General features: G+C 47.9%; 1 protein-coding gene across 18 annotated transcripts in view; it reads right to left on the reverse strand.

The window, feature by feature from the left end:
• Positions 1-22,013, reverse strand: part of TMCO4 (transmembrane and coiled-coil domains 4) — a 98,991-nt gene extending 76,978 nt beyond the window's left edge. For 15 of the 18 annotated variants that reach the window (XM_060089066.1, XM_060089076.1, XM_060089070.1 and 12 more), the window contains exons 1-4: positions 21,957-22,002; positions 11,361-11,471; positions 7,549-7,705; positions 2,320-2,497 (exon numbers count right to left, since the gene is read on the reverse strand). In XM_060089066.1, the coding sequence (XP_059945049.1) occupies positions 2,320-2,489 (170 nt within the window). In that variant the 5' untranslated portion in view covers positions 2,490-2,497; positions 7,549-7,705; positions 11,361-11,471; positions 21,957-22,002. Of the gene's footprint in view, positions 1-2,319; positions 2,498-7,548; positions 7,706-11,360; positions 11,472-21,956 lie in introns of all 18 variants that reach the window. The other 3 variants (XM_060089068.1, XM_060089069.1, XM_060089067.1) reach the window with 3 other exon arrangements.
• Positions 22,014-23,642: the final 1,629 nt, after the last annotated feature.

Raw genomic sequence — 23,642 nt, forward strand, 5'->3', positions numbered from 1 at the left:
GGCTCAGTAGTTGTGGTGCATGGGCTTAGTTGCTCCGCAGCATGTGGGATCCTCCTGGACCAGGGCTTGAACCCGTTGTCCCCTGCATTGGCAGTCGGATTCTTAACCACTGCACCACCAGGAAAGTCCCTACATGTATCTTTTTGAGTTATGGTTTTCTCAGGGTATATGCCCAGTAGTGGGATTGCTGGGTCATATGGCAGTTCTATTTTTAGTTTTTTAAGGACCCTCCATGCTGTTCTCCATAGTGGCTGTATCAATTTACATTCCCACCAACAGTGCAGGAGGGTTCCTTTTTCTCCACACCCTCTCCAGCATTTATTGTTTCTAGATTTTTTCATGATGGTCATTCTAACTTTTATTATTTAAATCTCTTTGAGTACAGTGTACTGTTACTTGCAGCCCAAAGTACCCTGACTGGTAGGGGTAAGTTCCAGGATTGTCTTCATTTTACAGATGAGGAAATTGAACAAATAAAGTAAGTCACAGACTCAGCAAGCACCGCCATTAATTGAGCACCTACTGTGGGCCAAACACTATGCTATGTGCTTTAACTATATTATCTCATTTGATTCTTGTAATCACTCAGCAGGTGGGTATTACTAGCCCTATTCTACAGATGAAGACACCGATGCATAGGGAAGTTAAATAAACTGCCTAAGGCCACCTGTAACTGGAAAGTGGCAGGGGTAGGACTTGAACCCAGATCTAAGTCCAAATCCCATGGAATGTCTCCTGTGCTAAGGAAGTCAGTATTTATCCATCCCTTCTTTTCACAGACCTTTACCGTGGGTATGTGTTACACCAAGCTGTGTGCCAGGCACTGGGTACTCAGAGATGAACGAGGCAGCTCCTGCCCTCTAGGGAAGAGTTACAGTGCAGCATGGTGGCTGTGGTGACAGGTCACTGGACAGACAGGTGGAGCAGCTTTCTGTCTGGGGGGGTGAGGAGGGTCTGGGAAGGCTTCCTGGAAGTGACCCCCAAGGAGAGGAAAATGCCAGTGGGAGGGACAAAGAAAAAAAGCAAAACAAACAAAACCCCAGCTAAGACCCAAGGCATGGGGAAGTTTACTCATGAGGACCATGGCTGGGGTTGGGGGCCACGGTTCTTGAAAACACTGCAGATGCAAAACCTTCTTGCCATGTCCTGCCCCCAGCCCATCACTCCCTGACTCAGGAATGATACCTCTGTCCTCCCAGGACCCCTCCCTATCTGGACCTTTGGGGCCAAACTTAGCTCCTCCCTCTGCCCCATCCACAGCACCCAAGCTGTCCCCAAGTCAACTGCATTCTCCCTGAGAAAAACTGCGTGTGTCCCTCCATCTCACCTGTGTCCCTCCATCTCTGGGTCACTGTCCTGGTTTCTCCAAACAACTCCCTCCTCCAGTCTCCAAACTCTCTCCCCGCAAAATCCTTGAAGGGTTTGAAGGCCACGTCCAAGCTCTTAGCCACTCTACTATTCCGACTCCATATACTGAGTATCACTGAACCTGATATGCATCGTGGCACTTAGCCCACTTGTCCACTGTTAAAATCACTCATTTGGGTGCCCCCCCCACCAGATTGTAAACCTCAGGAGGGCAGAAGCCAGGCCTTGCTTTTCCTTGTTTTCTCCACAGGGCCTTGTACTACACTCAGCACATAGTAGATGCTCACTGAATGTAGATATCTTATCCCCCTATTAGGGTGTGTCCTACTTGAGGGCAGGGATAGTGTCGGCCTTGTCTTTTTTTTTTTTTATGTTGGGGGTAGGAGTTTATTAATTAATTAATTTATTTTTGCTGTGTTGGGTCTTTGTTTCTGTGCGAGGGCTTTCTCTAATTGTGGCAAGCGGAGGCCACTCTTCAGCGTGGTGCACGGGCCTCTCACTATCGTGGCCTCTCTTGTTGTGGAGCACAGGCTCCAGACGCGCAGGCTCTGTAGTTGTGGTTCATGGGCCTAGTTGCTCCACGGCATGTGGGATCTTCCACGAGCAGGGCTCGAACCCGTGTCCCGTGCATTAGCAGGCAGATTCTCAACCACTGTGCCACCAGGGAAGCCCCAGCCTTGTTTGTCTTACTCATGTCCACTTTCCATGTACTTCAAACGGTGCCTGGTGAAATGCTTGTAGGTGCTCCTTAAATGCTTGATGAAGGTATAAATAAGTGGGTACTGAATGAGGGATGCCCTAGCCCCCTACCACGCTGTGAGCTCCTTGAAGGCAAGGACAACGGCTTTCTCCTCTTTGTAGTGTCCAGTAACACCTGGCAGGCTGCTTGGCTGCCAAGAATCATCTCCCTGAAGAAGCATGACCGTCCCTCTGTGAGATAAAAGCACTCACCTTTGCTCAGGTTCTGGAAAGAGCTGGGACAGGGAGACGCCACAGAGGGCGGCATAGGCAAAACGGTTGGTCTCAGTCAGCTCCCAGCCTGTGGGCAGATGCGGCTCCCCTTCCACATCTGGCTCGGCCGCCTGGGGCAGCCTCCGGCTCGACCTGTCCCCTGTGGCCATTTCCAGCCCTGCAGGGAGAAATCCCAGTGAAAAATGCTTTCAGCAGGTAGGCAAAGCTTCCTTAAACGGGAGACAAAAACTACCACATCATAAAAGAAAAGGTGGATAAATTAGCCCTCATTCAAATTAAAAACTTCTATTCATCATCTTTAAGACACTGGGGCTGGGGGAGATATTTTCAATGTGTATATCACAAAGGATTTGTATCCATAGTGTAAAAACAACTCCTACAAGTTACTAAGAAAAAGAAACAAGGCAAATTTAAGATGGGCAAAAGACTTGAATAGGTACTTCACAAAAGATATCCAATGGCCAATAAGCACACGCAGAGGTGTTCAACATCACTGGGCATCAGAGAAACAGAAATTAAAACCCCAATGAGACACGGCTACTCACCCATCAGAATGGCTAAAATTAAAAGACTGACAATACCAAGTGCTGACAAAGATAAGGGACAAATAGAACTTCCATACACTGCTGGTGGGAGTGTAAATTAGCCATCTGAGACATGGAAATTAAAACTCCAATGAGATACTACCATTCACCTATCAGAAAGGTTAAAATTAAAAAGACCTACAATACTAAGAGAATAAGGAGCAAATAGAACTTTCATACACTGCTGGTAGGAGTGTAAACTGGTACAACCATGTGAAAAATGGTTTGACTTTATCCACTAAATTTAAACATGTGTCTTCCCTGCACCCCAGCAACTCCACTCCTGAGAAATGAAGGTTTATGTCTCCCAAAAGACATGAATGCTCATAGGAGCTTCACTCATAATAGTCCCAAATGAAACAACCCACACGTTCACCCACAGCAGAATGGACAATCTATGCAGATTTATACCATGGAATATTACACAGCAATGAAGAGAATGAAGTTTGGCTCACCACAACATGAGTGAATCTCAGTGGTAAGCAGATGGTCATTCACCAGAGAATATATACTGTAGGATTACGTTTATATGAACTTGAAGAATAGGTCAAACCAATCTATAGTGAGAAGTGTCAGAAGAGAGGTTGCCAGTGGGAGGGAATATTGGCTTAGAAGGGGGACAGCAAGGCTTCTGGGTGATGGAAATGTTCTATATCTTGACCCAGGTGGTGATTACATGGGCATAAATATATTTTAAAAATTCACTGAGCTGTACACTTACGATTTGTGTACTCTATGTATGTTGTACTTCAGTGAAAGGAAGGAAGGGAGGGAGCAAGGTCTCCTTCCCCTTCCTCTGTCCCTCCCTTTATTCTCTTTCCTTCCCAGGGGCAGAAGGGGAATAAGGGAAGGGATGGGTGGGGAGGATTGGGGAAGGGACAAACCAAGCCAAGTCAGGCATCCAAGGGCCCTGGGAGCGGGTCCTGGGAAGGGTACCAGCCGTGACCATAGGGCACTGTGGATACGAATGCAGGCTCAGGACCAGACAGACAGGGTGTGAATCTAAGTGCCTCCAACTCATAGATGTGGGACCTTGGGCAACTCAAACTCTCTGCACTGGGATTCCTTTGCCTAAAAATGGACTATAACAGTACGTGTCTGGAAGAGCTGTGTAAGCAATAAATGACATGGCCATGAAGAAATAAATGCATAAAAAGAATCAACAAACAAATAAATAAGATGCTCAGCACAGTGCCTGGCACACAGCAAACGTGTATAAATAATAGTAAGAGGCAACATTATTGAGCCACTGCTGGATGCCAGGCCCTGGGGCTACAGTTTTTAACATCCACGGTCCCAGCCAACTCTACGAGCCAGGTACTATTGATACCATAGCATCCAGTTTTCAAATCGGGGGGGGAGCAGGCTCAGAGAAGAACTGGGCCTGGGTCACATGCCAGTAAATGGCAGACCAGAGCCCAAAGCCAGAGCTCTTGGCCACCATCTCTGTTTCGAACACTCGTCTTATCGCCAAGAGATTTCTAGTCTAATACCCATACTCCACACTGACTTTGGCCCACAGATTTGTTCTCATCCAGCTGAGCAATAAAATCTTTTGTTCTCAAAGTATCACCTCCATGGAGGGATTATTTAAAAATCTGTCCCCAATTAATATTGCATCAGGTTTTCAAAATAACTCTGAGATAGTTAAAAGCCACAAACCAACATCTGGACAGCACATAACAGTTCACAGAGCACTTTAAATCCATTTAATTCTCACAACTACCACGTAAGGTTAAGTAGGACGTGAGGCGTTATGATTCTCTCCTTTAACTGTAAGCTTCCGAGAGGCCAAGCGATTTCCCCACAGTTACACAGTAAGTATGTGATGAAAGTCAAAGCAGACTTTGGTTCTAAACCCCATGTTCTCTCCTCTACATCCACACAGGGACTCTCCTTCCCTTGTTTCAGATGGAGAAATTGAGGCCCAGAGAGGTTAAGACCATGCCCAATGTCACCCAGCAAGACTGGCCTTCAGTGGTTGCTCCAGGAACCCAAGTTTGAGATCTGTTTGTAGCAGATTTCCCTGGCTCAGATAATCAGCGCAGACCATGTCGGTGGACAAAGAGGACAGCAACAAGCCAAGAACTAAGGACATCACCGGGGGCAGTGCCTGGCCTTGATGTCAGCAGGCTTAGCAATTTCTACTACCTTTAAACAACTCCATGTGCCACTTGGCAGCTGGGGTCATTGTCCCTATTACCCAGAAGAACCCAAGATGGTATTTTATTGGGCTGGTGTTTGGGGAGCCCCATGTTAGTTCTCAGCTCAAGAAGAAACAGCCTTCTAATCAGAGAAGCATGAGCTGGCCTGTCTCTGACCACAGGGCAGAGGGGGTTGTGCTGAGTGCATGAAGAGCTCAGCTCAGGCCAAATTCATTCATTCATTCATTCATTCAACAAAATACTCTCCTGATGCCCTACAATCCACTCTCTACACAGTAGCCTGAGTGGCCTTGCTGTCCTATATACCAATCATGTCACTCACCTGCTTACAGGCCTCTGAAGGCCTCCCAGCACCCCAGGATGAATACCCATCCTTTCATGATAGTCTACAGAGTCCTGATCTGGCCCCTGCCCGCCTCTAAACTCCAGCTCATGCCCCCAACACCCGCCTTGTTCACGACACTATAGCCACGCTGGCTGTCTTTCTGCTCCTCAAATACGCAAGCTGGTCCTCCCTCTGGGCCTATGCACCTGCCATTCCCCCCAGCCTGGGACACTTTACATTTGACCTTCACATCATTCTGGCCTTAGCCTGAATGTCACCTCCTCTGAGAGGCCTTCCCTGATTCCCCAGGCCACGCTACTCTGCCTCTCTATCCTAGCACCCTGTTCTATTTCTATAAGACTTACTCCTGTCTTAAATTATATATATATATATATATATATATATATTTTTTTTTTTTTTTTTAATTTTTTAAATTTTTTTGCAGTACACGGGCCTCTCACTGTTGTGGCCTCTCCTGTTGCGGAGCACAGGCTCCGGACATGCAGGCTCAGTGGCCATGGCTCACGGGCCCAGCCGCTCCGCGGTATGTGGGATCTTCCCGGACCGGGGCGTGAACCTGTGTCTCCTGCATCGGCAGGCGGACTCTCAACCACCACACCACCAGGGAAGCCCTTAAATAATATATTTTAAAATTATATTGTTTACTTGTGTAAACAAGTAGAACATAAACTTCTCGAGGCAGCTCCTGGTTGTTTTTTCACTGCTGTAACCCTAGCTTTCTGAACAGGCCCTGGAGTATTGCAGGCATTCAATAACTACTTGCTGGATGAATGAAGAGGGCCTTGAGGCAAATCAGGGGGCAAAATTGACAAATTCCCTGCTCTCAAGGGGCTTACCTTCTGGTGGGAGACAGGCAATAATACACTAATACATCATGATCGTAATCATTTAAGTACTTGCCCACGATCACATAGCTATTAAGTGGAACTCAGACTCGCACTCAGAGGATCTGGATGTAACAGTCACTAAATAAGTAAGTAAATAAATAAATATGTAAACATTCAGTTGGGCAGTGAACAGTTAGGGAGAGGGGGATATGCAGTGATCAGGATGGCGGGGGGGTGACAACAGTAACGGATGAAAGGTGCCATTCCAGCAGAGGCCTGCAGGAAGTAAGGCGGACAGCCCTGCAGATGGATGGGACAGGGTATTCCCGTAGAAGAAACAGGACAGTGGTAGAGCTAGATGGACAAGTAAACAGACGATGATAACCCAGTGGGATAAATGCTGTGATGGAGGAAACACAGATAGAGGGATACAAAGAGGGGAACCCAGAACTGGCTTCCCAGAGAAGGTGACATCAGACAGGGGTGGGGTCAGTGGGAAGAGAATGTTCTCAGCAGAGGGGATAGCATCTGTCAAGTCTCAGAGGGAGAAGAGAGAGGATGTTTTTGAAGAACCAAAAGGATGCTCAGTGTAGCCAGGGCTTGGACAATGGGTGGGTATAGAGGTTGGGAGGGAAGAAATGAGGTTGGAGGGGAAGCTGCCAGGGGCTACACCCTGCAGGACCAAGTCCTCCCAGCTAAGGAGTCCGACTTAACCTCAAAGGCAACGGCCATGCGGGGAGCTAAGTGGGGGTACACGGGACCCCTTGGTATGACTTCTGCAACTGCCTGTGAATCTATAATTATTTAAAAAGGAAAGGTGGGATGTCACTAGAGAATATGAAAACCTTAAGTTCTAAGTAAATCCAAAATAGATATTCGCCTCCACTCCAAATCAATCAGTTAATTTAATAAACATCTACCAGGGAATTCCCTGGCGTTCCAGTGGTTAGGACTCCATGCTTCCACTACTTCCAGGGCACAGGTTCGATCCCTGGTCAGGGAACTAAGATCCCACATGCCACAGCACAGCTAAAAAACCCCACAAAAAACAATACATAAATAAAGAAACAAATATGTACCAGATACGTACAATAAATATGTACCAGGTGCTGTCTTACATGCTGGGGACACAGCGGTGACTAAGACAGACAGACAACCACCTTCCACCATAGGGATACGTTCTAGTCGGGGAGACAGACAACATGTAAACTCACGACATTTAAATTAAGATCATTTTAAATAATGACAAGGGTTCTGAAGAGAAAGAAACCTTAAATAATACTTACCCAGATTTCAAGAAACAACCCTGGGCTTCCCCTCTAAGTCTGAAAACAGGCTGTCCAGCTTCTTGAAGGTTCTTTGGAGAAATATGCAAATTTCCCTGGAGGAGCAAACCAGAAAAACAAGCCCATGGGTCCACAGGGTGTGGGATCTGGAGTAGGCCTGTGGGAAAGAGGGATCGGTGAGCCCGGGGCTCAGGGCTAACCCCACTACCACCACTACCACTCTTTTGGGCCTTTGCCCCCGCAGGTTTGCAGGCAGCTACCATTCACTGGGCACAGCCCTGGCGCTGTGCGTGGATTGTCGGTTCTAAGTCCTTGTACCCTGAGCCATGGGCGCTGCACTGGCTCCTTGGTTAGCCTGGCAGTAGAGGGTAGGCACCGGATCTACTTCATATCAGTATTCTGGTGCCCAACCTCTTACCTGCCACAGGGTGAGTGCTCAGAAATTGCCTGTGACACGAACGAATGAACTAGCGTTCAGGCTTAAGAAAGAGCTAGATTTTCCTGGTTATTCCCTCCAGAAAGCCACTCCTATTCTTACCCTCCCGTCAAGCATCAGATGAGGAAGGGAGAATGCAACAAGGGCCAAGCATCTGGAATTACCCAGGGATGTCCCAGAGCCCAGCAGGAAAAGAGAGAAGATGCTTCTGAAGAGCCAGAGAGATGCTCAGGGACTACCTCAAACTTCAAAATAACCTGAGCTTTATCCTAATGGGCCATTTGCCATGTTCAAGGAACCAGAACATTTTCTGCCTCTCAAGCTTCCGTAGGGTTTTTAATCAATTAGCAGTGATAACACCCTTCCCCTGGATGTTACCTTCTTATGACGCACGAGAATGTATATACTATGCCTACAAACCAGGAGATTCAAGCCACAAGTCCACCCATATTAAAAAGACACAGAGAAGAAAAATGTCGAGAAGAATAGCCTCTATGGTGATCTCTGAAAGGTGAGATACCAGAGACTTTTCTGGATTTCCCCAATATTCTGTCACAGATATGTATTGCTTTTCAACTCTGAAGACAGTTATTTTGTTTATATCTCCATCTGTACAGAGGGGACTGCTAGACTTACACTGGGATGGTGACAGTGACTGTCTCTAAGCCGAGGGGGTGGAGCGGTGGTTGTCCAATTCTGGATGATTTTTAATTTTTTCTTTATATGTTCAAGTTTTATGAATTTTCAATAATGACTGTGTATTGATTACAAGATCGGAACAAATAGATATGATTTTAAATTATAATACGGTGTACTGATGCCGGTTCATACTGGCATCTCTTCCCAGCTCTGTGTTCAGTGATGCTGGGAGCCTGAAATGGGCCACAGAGGGAGTATTTCCACCACAGAAATGGAAAGTGCTACAAACGAAGGGATTCTATTTTCCAGGGAGGTGGTTAACAGTACACCACTGGATATACAGTACGATTCCAGTTATGTTTTATTTTATTTTTTATTTTTGGCTGTGTTGGGTCTTCATTGCTGCGCGCGGGCTTTCTCTAGTTGCGGCAAGTGGGGGCTACTCTTTGTTGTGGTGCGTGGGCTTCTCTTTGCGGTGGCTTCTCTTGTTGCAGAGCACGGGCTCTAGGCCCATGGGCTTCAGTATTGTGGCGCGCGGGCTCAGTAGTTGTGGCACACGGGCCTAGTTGCTCCGCGGCGTGTGGGGTCTTCCCGGACCAGGGCTCCAACCCGTGTCCCCTGCACTGGCAGGCGGATTCTTAACCACTGCGCCACCAGGGAAGCCCTCCAGTTATGTTTTAAAAAAATGTTTCACAGAGCAAAAAGATCACAAGGCAGTACATCAAAATGTTAATGATCCTTGTCTCTTGGTGGTGGGGCTGTGGGCCTAGAAGTAATCGATTTTTATTCTTTCTATTTTTCTGAATTTTTAACATTTTCTGTCGTGAGCTTATTAGAGCCTTTATAATAAAAACATTTTTTTAGAAGAATTAAAAACAGTTGTGTTCTTGATCCCTAGGAGGGGAGTGCTTAGTCTCAGAAAGCCCTGGACCCATGTGGCCCAGCCAAGCCAGTGGGGCTGAGGTCACAGTTAAGTTCCATTCCTCTGACCAACAGGTCTTGTCATCAACAAGATGGACAAGGACAATTCTCAGCCATCCGTGACGGTGGGATGGAGGAGTCCAGGGTTCCAACGCCATGGACTGTCCAGGCGGAAGGGGTGGGCCCCAAACTCTTCCAGCTGAGGGAGTGTGGTGGCAGCCGTGTGTGGGGTGCCACCTAAACTGTGTATGCTGGTCCTCAGGGGCCTCCACCCCTTGCTCTGGTTAGGGATCAGGATCCAGTCTGAAGCTGGACTGATATTCTCAAATATGTCTGAGAAGCTGGACTGATTCTGAGAGAGTGAGCTGGGTTCCTGTGGTGAGAAAAAGACCCCGCTGGTCAGGGCTAGCAGTGTCTGTGTGCCTGGGGCCACCTCATGTGCACAGGGCCAGTCCAGCAGCACCCTGGGCTCAGGACATCCCTAATGGATGGAGTAAGTCCCAACTCCCTGGGGTCTCCTGGGGGTTTTGTCTCTGCCGAGGTGCTGTGAAGACACCAAGGAACCCTGAGAAAGGTCCACACCTGACCCAGGAGAGCCCCAACTCTCAGGGAAACAACATGTACATGGTGAGGACCCCAGGGAGGACACTGGTCGATGGCTAGGCTGCAAGGCCCAGAAGTGGGATGGAAGCGGTTAGTCTGGAGTGGGACCACGTTTTGATGCACCACAATCATGATTTTTCTCTCACCAGTCACGTTATCTGTCACCAAAGAAAACACGGACTGGGTTATTTCTGTCAGTAGTGGAGGTAGACGGTCATTCCCAAACATCTGACCTGGGTTTTGCAGGCACCCACAGGAGATGCTCAACCCACATTTGTTGATGGACACCATAAACGATGCAGTGGGATTTCTTCTTGGAAGAAGAAAAAATTCCAAAGTCAGCACCAAGGAGAAAATCAAATGTGGTCAGTATCATCCTTGAAAATCCTTTAAATCATCCTTAAAACTCCGGGACCTGGGTCTTTAGAAGATCTCATGCAAGAATGAACTTCTTGGGCTTCTCTGGTGGCGCAGTGGTTGGGGGTCCGCCTCCTGATGCAGGGGACATGGGTTCGTGCCCCGGTCCGGGAAGATCCCACATGCTGCAGAGCGGCTGGGCCCGTGAGCCGTGGCCGCTGAGCCTGCACGTCTGGAGCCTGTGCTCTGCAACGGGAGAGGCCACAACAGTGAGAGGCCCGCGTACAGCAAAAAAAAAAAAAAGAATGAACTTCTTTTGTTTTTCTTACACGTGAGTCAGCTGTGGCTTTTTTTTTTTTTTTTTTTTTTAACTTGGGGCAGTCACTAAAGGCCAAGGTCAAATTTGATGTGTGTGTGTGTGTGTGTGTGTGTGTGTGTGAGTGTTGGAGAGGGGAGGGGAGCCCAGTGGGGGTCAGGGGTGATGTTCTTTTTCTCTCTCTCTTCCTCTTTTTCTGAGTTAACTGGCCACAGCTGCATTTTTTAATGAATCTGCAGTACAGTAAGATAATCATTACCAGAGAGAGAGCTACAGTGTCACAGGAAGGCTGAGGACTAATTATTCTTGAGCCAAGGAGAAGGAAAAGCATCTGGCTGAAGAAATCCTTTATAACAAATACAGCTACAGCACTGTTCTTAAGCCAGAAACTCTGAAGATTGTAGTCCAGAGTTAAAACACACACACACACACACACGCAGCAAGACAGTCTTGACATGGTCCTAGAAGTGGAGATTCGACGCAGGCCCAATTTACTCCCCACTCTCAGCATTTTAGGAGACAAACCCATGCGTTCTATACCTCTATCTGGAAGTTAAACTGGAGGTCGGTGGTAACTGCAGCATCTCAGGAGGTCTCCATGGCAAAAGTTCCAACATAGAAGACCCCAGAGGGTGGTTTTGGACAATCCCACTACAGACCAGAATAAAAAAAAGGGACGTTGGCATGGAGGGCAAGTTCCCATCCCAACCTCACTTCGGCAGCCTGGAGGAAGGGCGGGGTGCTGGCGCAGGGAGGGTAACAGCGTGCTATCGGGGTGGACGCCCAGGCTGCAGGATGTTTTGTCCACATTTATCATCGCACCCTTCCTCCCTGACTCCCATCCTCGTACAAGCTGCCATCATCTCTCTGGCAGGAGCCTCCTCACCAGTCTCCCGCCTCTTTCTGCCCTCACCCCTCACTATCCACCCCACAGCATTCAGAAAGTTCCACCTCAAACTAGAATCAGATCATGTGCCTTCCCTGCTCCAAACCTTCAGTGACTCCTTTCTCACCCACAGTCACCATCAAGGCACCCGGGCCATAGGTAGCGCACCTGTCTCCTCCCCTCCACTCATTCTGCTCCAGACACACCATCCTCCATGCTGCTCCTGGGCCCCACTGTGCATGCTCCCACCTCAAGGTCTTTGCACTGGCTGTTCCCTCTGCCGGAAGTGCTCTTCCCCCGATAACCACATGGCCAACTCCCTTATCTCCTTCCAGTCTTTGCTCAAATCTCACAGCTCAGGGAAGCCACGCTGCCCCCAGCCTCTCATCCCAATCGCTTTTAACTGGCTGCTCTGCTTGGTCCAGAGCACGCATCACTGTCTGACACACTATATCCTTTCCTTGTTTAGGTGTATTGCTTATTGTTTCTCTCTCCCTCTGCCCACGTGGAAGCATAGCAGGCACTCATAAACATTTGCTGAATGAAGGGTGGTTTCCACTAGGGATAATTAAAAACAATTCAAGAGGGAAGTCTTCCTGGGAAGGAAGGGGGAGAAATGGCAAAACCTCTAATGGTTCATTGGACCTACTGGTTTTCAAACTGCTCCACAGGGCCCCGGGGACCTCTCTTACTCTGATGGACAAGAGGAGACACAGTGGGGAGCCATCCATGCCCACCTCCAAATTTCAACAGTGAATGCCCCAGCAATGCCACTTCTGGCTAAACACCCAAAAGCACTGAAAGCAGGGTCTCAAAAAGATATTTGTATACCCATATTCATAGTGGCATTATTCATAATAGCTAAAAGGTGGAGGCAACCCAAGTGTCCATCCATGGATGGCTGGATAAACAAAATGTGATATATATACAATGGAACGTTATTCAGCCTTAAAGAAGGAAGAAAATTCTAACACATGCAACATGGCTGAACCTGGAGGACATGATGCTAAGTGAAATCAACCAGTCCCGGAAAGACAAACACTGTACGACTCCACTTATCTGAGGTACTCAGTAAGCAACATCATAGAGACAGAAAGTAAAGTGGGGGCTGCCAGGGGCTGGGGGAGGGGGAATGGGGAGTTGTTGTTTAGTGGGTACAGAGTTTCAGATTTGCAGGTTGAAATGGTCTGGAGATCGACTGCAAAACAATGTGATTATACCTAACACTTCCGAACTGCATGCTTCAAAATGGTTAAGATGGCAAATTTTATGTTATGTCTATTTCATCACCATTAAAAAAAGTTTTAATTAAAAAAATCGTACCAGTCAATACTTGGTCAATGTTAGTAAATGCCACCCCTTTCCATGCATCATCTCATTTCCTCCCAATAATCCTGCTAGGTAGGTGCTATTATCTCTGTTTTACAGATGGAGAAAGAGGCCTTGAGAAATGAATGTCAAGGTCACTGGATAAGTGATGTGGGATTTAAACTTGTACCTGGGTCTTAGCCCAAGGGCAGCCATCTTAACTACGATGCTACACTGCTCCTCTTTGGTCTAGTTTATACATTGAGGTGGCCCAAAAGATTTCAAACACAATCCGAAAACCTCCGAATTAGAATCTCAGTAGCTCCATCTGTCCACAGGTTAACACCCTGAACCGACCAGGACACCGTGGGGCTTTTCTGCGACAGACGCCTTCCCCCATGTCCTCTGCCTGCCTCTTGTTTATGGAAAAGCGGTAGTCTCCCAGGCCTCCCCTGAGTCTCAAAAGCCTGGCTCAAGAATTAATGATTGAGGGCTTCCCTGGTGGTACAATGGTTGAGAGTGCGCCTGTCGATACAGGGGACATGGGTTCGTGCCCCGGTCCGGGAAGATCCCACATGCCGCGGAGCGGCTGGGCCTGTGAGCCATGGCTGCTGAGCCTGCACGTCAGGAGCCTGTGCTCCGCAATGGGAGAGGCCACAACAGTGAGAGGCCCGTGTACCGCAAAAAAAAAAAAAAAGAATTAATGATTGAAAGGATTGTGTAGTGACAAATGTAGCAGTTGTGCCAGGAGAACTGGTAATAATTTAAACAGTAAATCAGCCATAGGGCAGTCACAGAATCTTTTTTTTTTTTTTTTTTGGCAGTACGCGGGCCTTTCACTGCTGTGGCCTCTCCCGTTGTAGAGCACAGGCTCCGGATGCGCAGGCTCAGCGGCCATGGCCCACGGGCCCAGCCGCTCCGCGGCATGTGGGATCTTCCCGGACCGGGGCACGAACCCGTGTCCCCTGCATCGGCAGGCGGACTCTGAACCACTGCGCCACCAGGGAAGCCCCAGTCACAGAATCTTTAGTTCCTCTCTGAAGTACCTAGATAACAGTATCTGATGCACGTTTCCTGAGTTGTTTTACATATGCTAAAACCCCCACCAAATGGAAGAAGTTAACTACTTGATGACCATCAGCATGTAACCCCCCAGACCCACTGGAGCCTGAGGATTGATAACATTAACACCTGTGACACCCTGTTACCTCACCATCAACCAATCAGAGAATTGTGCACGAGCTGATAACACACCCTGTGACTCCCCTTCCTCATCTTGCCTTCAAAAATCGTTCTATGTAAATTGATGCAGCCACTATGGAAAACAGTATGGAGGTTCCTTAAAAAACTAAAAATAGGACTCTCTGGTGGTCCAGTGGTTAAGACTACACACTCCCACTGTAGGGGGTGTGGCTTTGATCCCTGGTCAGGGAACTAAGATCCCACATGCTGCATGGTGTGGCCAAAAAAAAAAAACAAAACACCTAAAAACAGAGTAGCCATATGATCCAGCAAACTCATTCATGGGCATATATCTGGAGAAAACTATAATTAAAAAGGACACATGCACTCCAATGTTCATAGCAGCATTATTTACAATAGCCAAGACATAGAAGCAACCTAAATGTCCATCGACAGATGAATGGGTAAAGAAGATGTGATATATCTACACATTGGAATACTACTCAGCCATAAAAAATGAAATAATGACATTTGCAGCAACATGGATAGTCTAGAGATTATCATACTAAGTGAAATAAATCAGACAGAGAAAGCCAAATACCACATGGTATCACTTATACATGGAATCTAAAATATGATTAAAATGAACTTATTTACGACACAGAAACAGACTCACAGACATAGAAAGCAAACTTAAGGTTACCAAAGGGGAATGGGCATGGGAGAGGGATAAATTAGGTGTTTGGGATTAGCAGATACAAACTACTATATATAAAATAGATAAACAACAAGGTACTACTATAACAGGGAACTATATTCAATATCCTATAATAAACCATAATGGAAAAAAATATGAAAAAGAATATAGATGTATATAACTGAATCACTTTGCTATACACCAGAAACTAACAACATTGTAAATCAACTATATATCAAAAAAAAAAAGTTTCCCTGAAACCCAACGGGAAATTTGGTTTTTTCTGAGCATTGACTTCCCCAGACTCCTTGTCTGGAGCCTTACAATAAATGCTGAGCTTTCCTTCACCACAACCCGGTGTCAGTAGATTGGCTTTACTACGTGTGGGTAAGCGGAGCTGAGCTTGGTTCAGTAACAACCCTACTTTTCAACTTTGTTTTCTTCCACTTCCCTTCCCTTCTTCCAGCCAGCCTTGCCCCAAACTGAACCATCTGCTGCTTCCAGCCCATGCCAGGTTTCTCATCTAGGGCCTCACCTCATGCTGCTTTTTTCTCGATGTGGGTCCTCATGTCCAAATGGTGCCCTTCTTCAAAAGCATCCTGATCCCATTTCAGCCTCACAACAACCTTACAAGGAAGAGACTAATACTGTCCCCATCTTACAGATGAGAAAACTGAGGCTCACAGAGGTGAGGGCCACACAGCTGGCAAATGGCAGGACCAGGTAGGACATACCCTCCACAGGCATGTGTGACTTCAAACCCAAGTTCTTCTCCACTTTAGTAAAGGGTCTCAGGAGCTGCCATGAGGCTTCCTGGATTTGTCCAGCCTGCCACCTCTGAAGCCACCCCCAACCTCCCACCAGGCTTTCTCTGGGCTGCCTCACCTCCTCTCAGGTATAACGGCTGATTGCCCCTGTGCCTGTCTCCCCGACAAGGAGGCTCAGGGTGGGACTGGATGCCACTCAGGACATCTGTGCTTCCCCACCTCCCCAGCCGAGTTCCCTCCTTATTCATCCAGGTCTAAGACAGCAGGTGCCACCACTGCCTACTCCCACCAGACCCTGCGTGACTTCTATCAAATTTGCCACCACCTGACAACGGGTTACAGGTCTGTTTGTTTGTGGTCGGTCACCCCCACTAGAGAAAGCTCCTTGAGGGCAGTGGCTTTTGTGGCTCATTCTCTGATGGCTCCTAGAACAGTGCCTGGCAGAGTAAGTGAAAGGATGAATGAACAAACACCTACCCCCAAAACTAAGAAGTGACTTCAGCGTTTTTTTTTTTTTTTTTTTGATGAAGGACAATATGGTTTTATACAAAGCAAGGTCCCCATATTTACTCAAGAGCTACTCCCAAAGGTAGACTTCATTACTGAGCACCTCTGAGCAAACTCAGACCAGTCCTGGAAGTCATGAGGGTTACAGTTGCAAGGTGTGTGTGTGGAGGGGGGTGGGGTGGGTGGGTGACAGGGTACAGGCTGAAATTAATCCCAGCAATATACAGTGTATAATTCCACCTTGAGCTAAACCTCCCACATACCTGGGGCTGTCCTGTGGCCTGAGGAACTTGGAATGCAAGTCTAGGTTGGGCTCAGATCTGATGGATGAGGAGGTGTTAACCTGGGAATAGGGAGATGAAGGAGGAGGAACGGTCTAGAAAAGCACGTGCAAAGGCCCCGAGGCTGGAGGGAGCAGCATGCCTGAGCACAGAGGGCTGCTGATAAAGTGATCAGAGATGCAGCTGGAGGAGGAGGCCAGGTGTAGGTGGGGCCCAGACTGCAGGGCCTTATGGGCCGTGTTTTTTTGTTCTTTATGCTAAGAAAGTGGGAAGCCACAGAAGGATTTTGAGCAGATGGTGGTACCAAAGATGGGTCTGGCTGCCAAGTGGAGGGCAGCTGAGTGGCAAGTGGATAGTATCCTCTCCCCAGTCCCCTTCTGCCCATTGTAACACATGGCAGCGAGGCCCCTGTTTCATCTGTAGCCCCAGTTTAAAATGTATGGCAATGTTTACAAAACCTTCAGATCATAAAGGACAGAGTGATGATAAACCACCTAATGACATTTTTCAGGTCCCACATGTGTGGGCCCAGGAGCTTGATCCAGCCACTTGTAGCCTCGTGGTACCAGTGCAGGGAGAGATGGTTTCAGGCTCATGAGAAATTCTCCAGGCTCTGACCCCGATGTACCTCCCCATCACCCCAACAAGGCCAACGCTTGTCTTGTTGACCGCTTGTACCTCCAGCATCTAAACAGTGCTCATGCTGGTACATGCTGAGCTATGGCAACCTATGCAGTCAACTGTGCCCATCCAACCACTCCTAGGCCTTGGGCTTAAAAACTGAAAAGGCTCCCAGAGTGGCAGCTCTACACAGGGCTTTGGCCTCTTTCATCCCCATGACAACCTTGGGGACAGGTATTTTACAGATGAGGAAACTGAGGCACAGGTCACTTAGCTTGTTCAAGATGACTCAGGAAGCTGCAAAGTTAGCCACATTTGTCTGACGCAGTACATGTGATGGCAAGGGTTCTAAAAGTTGAAATGTTCTAGTTCTGTGAAAAATGCCAGTGGTAGTTTGATAGGGATTGCATTGAATCTGTAGATTGCTTTGGGTAGTAGAGTCATTTTCACAATGTTGATTCTTCCAATCCAAGAACATGGTATATCTCTCCATCTATTTGTATCATCTTTAATTTCTTTCATCAGTGTCTTATAATTTTCTGCATACAGGTCTTTTGTCTCCTTAGGGAGGTTTATTCCTAGATATTTTATTCTTTTTGTTGAAATGGTAAATGGGAGTGTTTTCTTAATTTCACTTTCAGATTTTTCATCATTAGTGTACAGGAATGCCAGAGATTTCTGTGCATTAATTTTGTATCCTGCTACTCTACCAAACTCACTGATTAGCCCTAGTGGTTTTCTGGTAGCATCTTTAGGATTCTCTATGTATAGTATCATGTCATCTGCAAACAGTGACAGCTTTACTTCTTCTTTTCCGATTTGGATTCTTTTTATTTCTTTTTCTTCTCTGATTGCTGTGGCTAAAACTTCCAAAACTAGGTTGAATAAGAGTGGTGAGAGTGGGCAACCTTGTCTTCTTCCTGATCTTAGTGGAAATGGTTTCAGTTATTCACCATTGAGGACGATGCTGGCTGTGGGTTTGTCATATATGGCCTTTATTATGTTGAGGAAAGTTCCCTCTATGTCTACTTTCTGCAGGGTTTTTATGATAAATCAGTGTTGAATTTTGTCGAAAGCTTTCTCTGCATCTATTGAGATGATCATATGGTTTTTCTCCTTCAATTTGTTAATATGGTGTATCACGTTGATTGATTTGCATATATTGAAGAATCCTTGCATTCCTGGAATAAACCCCACTTGATCATGGTGTATGATCCTTTTAATGTGCTGTTGGATTCTGTTTGCTAGTATTTTGTTGAGGATTTTTGCATCTATGTTTGTCAGTGATATTGGCCTGTAGTTTTCTTTCTTTGTGACATCTTTGTCTGGTTCTGGTATCAGGGTGATGGTGGCCTCGTAGAATGAGTTTGGGAGTGTTCCTCCCTCTGCTATATTTTGGAAGAGTTTGAGAAGGATAGGTGTTAGCTCTTCTCGAACAAAAAAATTCACAATTTGTATGGAAACACAAAAGACCCCAAATAGCCAAAGCAATCTTGAGAATGAAAAATGGAGCTGGAGGAATCAGGCTCCCTGACTTCAGACTATACTACAAAGCTACAGTAATCAAGACAGTATGGTACTGGCACAAAAACAGAAAGATAGATCAAGGGAACAGGATAGAAAGCCCAGAGATAAACCCACGCACATATGGTCACCTTATCTTTGATAAAGGAGAATAAAGGCAAGAATATACAGTGGAGAAAAGACAGCCTCTTCAATAAGTGGTGCTGGGAAAACTGGACAGGTACATGTAAAAGTATGAGATTAGAACACTCCCTAACACCATACACAAAAATAAGCTCAAAATGGATTAAAGACCTAAATTTAAGGCCAGACACTATCAAACTGGGCAGAAGACCTAAATAGACATTTCTCCAAAGAAGATATACAGATTGTCAACAAACACATGAAAGAATGCTCAACATCATTAATCATTAGAGAAATGCAAATCAAAACTACAATGAGATATCATCTCACACCGGTCAGAATGGCCATCATCAAAAAATCTAGAAACAGGGCTTCCCTGGTGGCGCAGTGGTTGAGAGTCCGCCTACTGATGCAGGGGACGCGGGTTCGTGCCCTGGTCCGGGAGGATCTCACATGCCGCAGGGCAGCTGGGCCCATGAGCCATGGCCACTGAGTCTGCGCGTCCGGAGCCTGTGCTCCGCAACGGGAGAGGCCACACAGTGAGAGGCCCACGTACCACAAAAAAAAAAAAAAAAAAAAAAAAAAATCTAGAAACGATAAATGCTGGAGAGGGTGTGGAGAAAAGGAACACTCTTGCACTGCTGGTGGGAATGTAAATTGATACAGCCACTATGGAGAACAGTATGAAGTTCTACAAATAGAACTACCATACGACCCAGCAATCCCACTACTGGGCATACACCCTGAGAAAACCATAATTCAAAAAGAGTCATGTACCAAAATGTTCATTGCAGCTTTATTTACAATAGCCAGGAGATGGAAGCAACATAAGTGTCCATCATCGGATGAATGGATAAAGAAGATGTGGCGCATATATACAATGGAATATTACTCAGCCATAAAAAGAGACGAAATTGAGTTATTTGTAGTGAGGTGGATGGACCTAGAGTCTGTCATACAGAGTGAAGTAAGTCAGAAAGAGAAAAACAAATAGCGTATGCTAACACATATATATGGAATCTAAGAAAAAAAAAAAGGTCATGAAGAACCTTGGGGTAAGACGGGAATGGAGACGTAGACCTACTAGAGAATGGACTTGAGGATGTGGGGAGGGGGAAGGGTAAGCTGTGACAAAGTGAGAGAGTGGCATGGACATATATACACTACCAAATGTAAAATAGATAGCTAGTGGGAAGTAGCCGCATAGCACCGGGAGATCAGCTCAGTGCTTTGTGACCACCTAGAGGGGTGGGATAGGGAGGGTGGGAGGGAGGGAGATGCAAGAGGGAAGAGATATGGAAACATATGTATATGTATAATTGATTCACTTTGTTATAAAGCAGAAACTAACACACCATTGTAAAGCAATTATACTCCAATAAAGATGTTAAAAAAATAAAAAAATAAAAAGTTGAAATGCTGACAGTGACGTAAGCATTCTATTTCCGGAGAGAGCCGAGCAGGGAGCCTCAAGCTCCTCCCCTTGAACTCAGCCACCCTCCCTCTGCCTCATGTATTTCTTTACTGAGAGCACTCACAGGTTATCAACAGGGTCACTAGGGTCTCTAAATAAATATGCTCTAAATAAATACTACCCCCTTGCTTATGCCTGATTTGGCAAGGCCTCTGATATGGGCCACACTCTGGACCCTGCTTTACCATTTCTGAAGCATTTTGGCATAGCATGATCAATGCTATGAAGTATTATGACCCCCATTCTATGATAAGAAAACAGGCCCAGAGAGGTAGAATGACATATCCAAGATCACACAGCTAGGTTTCCAGGCTCTGAGGTCAGTTTAGGGCTCCCTTTGGCCCACTCTCTACCCACCTAGGCCCTCTCCCCCAAATCCCTGGGCGGTGGGTTGGGGTAGCTCAGGCTGACAGAGCATCTCAAACCAGGCCCAGGGGGGCTGGACGCTCAGAGGGCTTGAGGCTGTGAGGTTTGATCTCTCTCCGCCCTCTTCTCAGACTTCATGGTAGAGAAGATTCCAAGGGTCCCTCCTCTCGGTTCAGCCCTTCCCCGCCTGCCCCTCAGGCTGAAGGGCCATGTTTTATTCCACCCTCTGGAATGTACCCCCCCACCCCCCCACCCAAGGGCACCACTTGTCTTGTTGACTGCTGTTTCCTCAGTGTGTGACCACCTAGAGGGGTGGGACAGGGAGGGTGGGAGGGAGGGAGACGCAAGAGGGAAGAGATATGGGAACATATGTATATGTATAACTGATTCACTTTGTTATAAAGCAGAAACTAACACACCATTGTAAAACAATTATACTCCAATAAAGATGTTAAAAAACAAACAAACAGTGCACACACTGGCACACAGCAGGTGTTCAATAAATATTTGCTGGATGCCCCCGAAGCTTAGAAGGCTTCATGTTTCTGCCCTGAAATGAACACCGAGTTAGGGGAAAAGAGAACTAACTGCTGACTCCTACTCCATGTTAGGCAGTAGTGTCTAGACCAAGGCCCCCAGTCTAGCCCAGCTGTGGTCCCGACTCCCTGTGTCAGGTGGAGCAGGGCAGAGACGGGGCACTGTGCTGGCCTCCTCTGTGCCAGGCACTGGGTTAGGCTGTGGAGTCGGGGAACCCAGGTTCGTATCGTGGCCTCCTTCCCAGCGGCGCGGTCTTGGGGACATTCCCTCAACTCTCTGAGCCTCAGCTCACCCAGGTGTAAAATCCGCTCCAAAGTTAGTAGCAGTAATTCACCCTCCTCTAACAGTAGGGGTCAGGATGAGGCGACCTGGGCTCCCTGTGACACTGGGGCCGGGGCTTTTCTGCAGAGGTTATTCCCAACCTCCCCCTCCCCCGCCCCCCGGGGAATTCTCAGTTTAGGTGTGTCCTGTGTGCTCAGAGGTCTGGAGGGGCAAGGAGAGGGGGGTGAGGGGCGCTGGAGGGGCCGCGTGAGCCAAGTGGAAGCCCAGTGACCCCGGGTGACCTTGGGCAAGTCCCTTCCCCTCCCTGGCCCGGACCAGCGTCCTCATTTATCAAGGGAGGCAGGGGACGCCTGAGTGCTGTGCCCGGCCTCAGTTTCCCCATCTGCTGCCCAGGCGTGTGGTTCCTACGTGCACTTCCGGCTCGGAAGGAAAACAAGCAACCACCCGGAGGCCTTGACTCCGGGGAGGTCGGCGCGGAGGGCAGGGCGGGGCGGGGGCAAAGAGTCCACGGGCCGAGCCAGCCGGGACAGGGGCTCCCCGCGCGGATCCGGCGTGGTGGCGGCGGGGAGCGGGCCTCTTACCTGGAGGTGGCGGCGAAGGCGACGGCGAAGGCGGCCCGGCTGCCCCGGCCCCGCCCCTCCTTCCCTTCCTCCCTCCCTCCCCCCGCGCGGGTCCCGACTGGTCCTGCCGCCGCGCCGCCCGCCCCGTGCGCGCCTGGTCCTTCCGGGCTCCGGGCTCCGAAATGCGTGTCCCAAGCCGCTCGCCCCGCCGCCACCCCGTCAGAGGGTGCCGGCTTCAGGAAATGACGGGCCAGCCCGGCGCGAAACTCGGTTTGTGGGTCTGTTCGCCTTCGGGGAAGCCACAGGGCCGCGGGGTTCGGCTCTGCGGAAGCTGCTTGCCAGGCGCTCGGTCGTCAAAAGTAACTCAGGTGCAATCAAAGAACCAGGCACAGAAACAGTCTTCCCACATGTGTATACAGCACTTGGAAGTTTACTGAGTGATGAGATATCCATGCGCTCCCTGAGTTTTCTTGCAGTTTCTTTAACGCCAAGTTTAGTCTGGTCTCAGGGCCTTTGCGTTTGAGGTTCCCGTGCCTAGCCCTGTGGCCCCAAGCTCTCCACTCCGGTGTCCACTCAGGGTGGCATCTATGAGTCTTCCCTGACCACCCAGCACGTTTAGCCAGAGAACAAATACTTCCTGAGCACCTACTATGTGCCAGGTACTGTTCTAAGTTCTGGGGAATCCCACTCCAGGCTCCCAGTCCTGTTCTGTGTCAATCGCAGTACTTCTCACTCTGTAGAATTGTTTGGTTTATCTTCCTGTTGGCAGTTTATTGCCTGCCATCCCCACTAGAATTTAAAAGCCTGGAGAGTCCTCTGCTGTGTGCCCAGCCCCAGGGACTGTGCCTGGCACTTGATAGGTGCTCAGAATCATATAATGAATGCATGAATGGATCTCATTCCTCTAGCAATCCTGTGAATCTCATCACACCTGTTCTACATGAAAGGAAACCAAGGCTCAGGTCGAGGCTGTGCAGAAGCCACAGAACTAATGATGAGTGCCAGAGCTGGAGTGTGAATCATTGTGGCTACAGGTTGTTACTCTTTCTCCAGGTGAAGACAGCCCAGTACCGTAAACAGAAAAGGTACTGGCCAGGGTCAGAGACCAGCTTCCAATGCAAAATCTGTGACTCATGCTTCTTGTGGAATGCTCTAGGCCTCTGTCTCCTCGTCTCTCCACTGGCCACTCAGGACCAGGAACAGCAGCTCTACCTACCTACAAGGCCATTGTGAGGGTCAAATGGGTTAATAGCGTGCACCCTTCAGGGGCATAGGCGGTATATCTGAGCACATGGGCCTTATCAATTGCAATATTAATAACCACATGGAAGTGGACGCCAGCAGAAAACCTCCAGCCATCCCTCCTTCTCTCAGTGTCTGGTGGCCCCTTCTAGCCAGATTGGCTTTGTGGGACCAGGCACCACTTTGCACAACAGCCTTGCCCCGTCTCTAGTTCGAGAGAAGTCCTGTGTTAAACACTCTTGACTCCAGACTTTGGATCTGTTACAGCCCTGCCCAGTGCCCATCCCTCACCCCAGTCCCTGCCACTGAACAGCACACGGGAGCTAATCCAGAATCAAGGCTACAGGAAGGAAAGGTGGAGAAAATACATTTACCTCTCTAGTGTATGCCTTTGAGATTTTTGAGGTTTGGTGTTGGACACTGAAGAATTTACTCTCCTCCTCTGTAAAATGAGGATAATTATGA

Source organism: Mesoplodon densirostris, chromosome 2, assembly GCF_025265405.1.
Source record: "Mesoplodon densirostris isolate mMesDen1 chromosome 2, mMesDen1 primary haplotype, whole genome shotgun sequence".
NCBI classification, from domain to species: domain Eukaryota; kingdom Metazoa; phylum Chordata; class Mammalia; order Artiodactyla; family Ziphiidae; genus Mesoplodon; species Mesoplodon densirostris.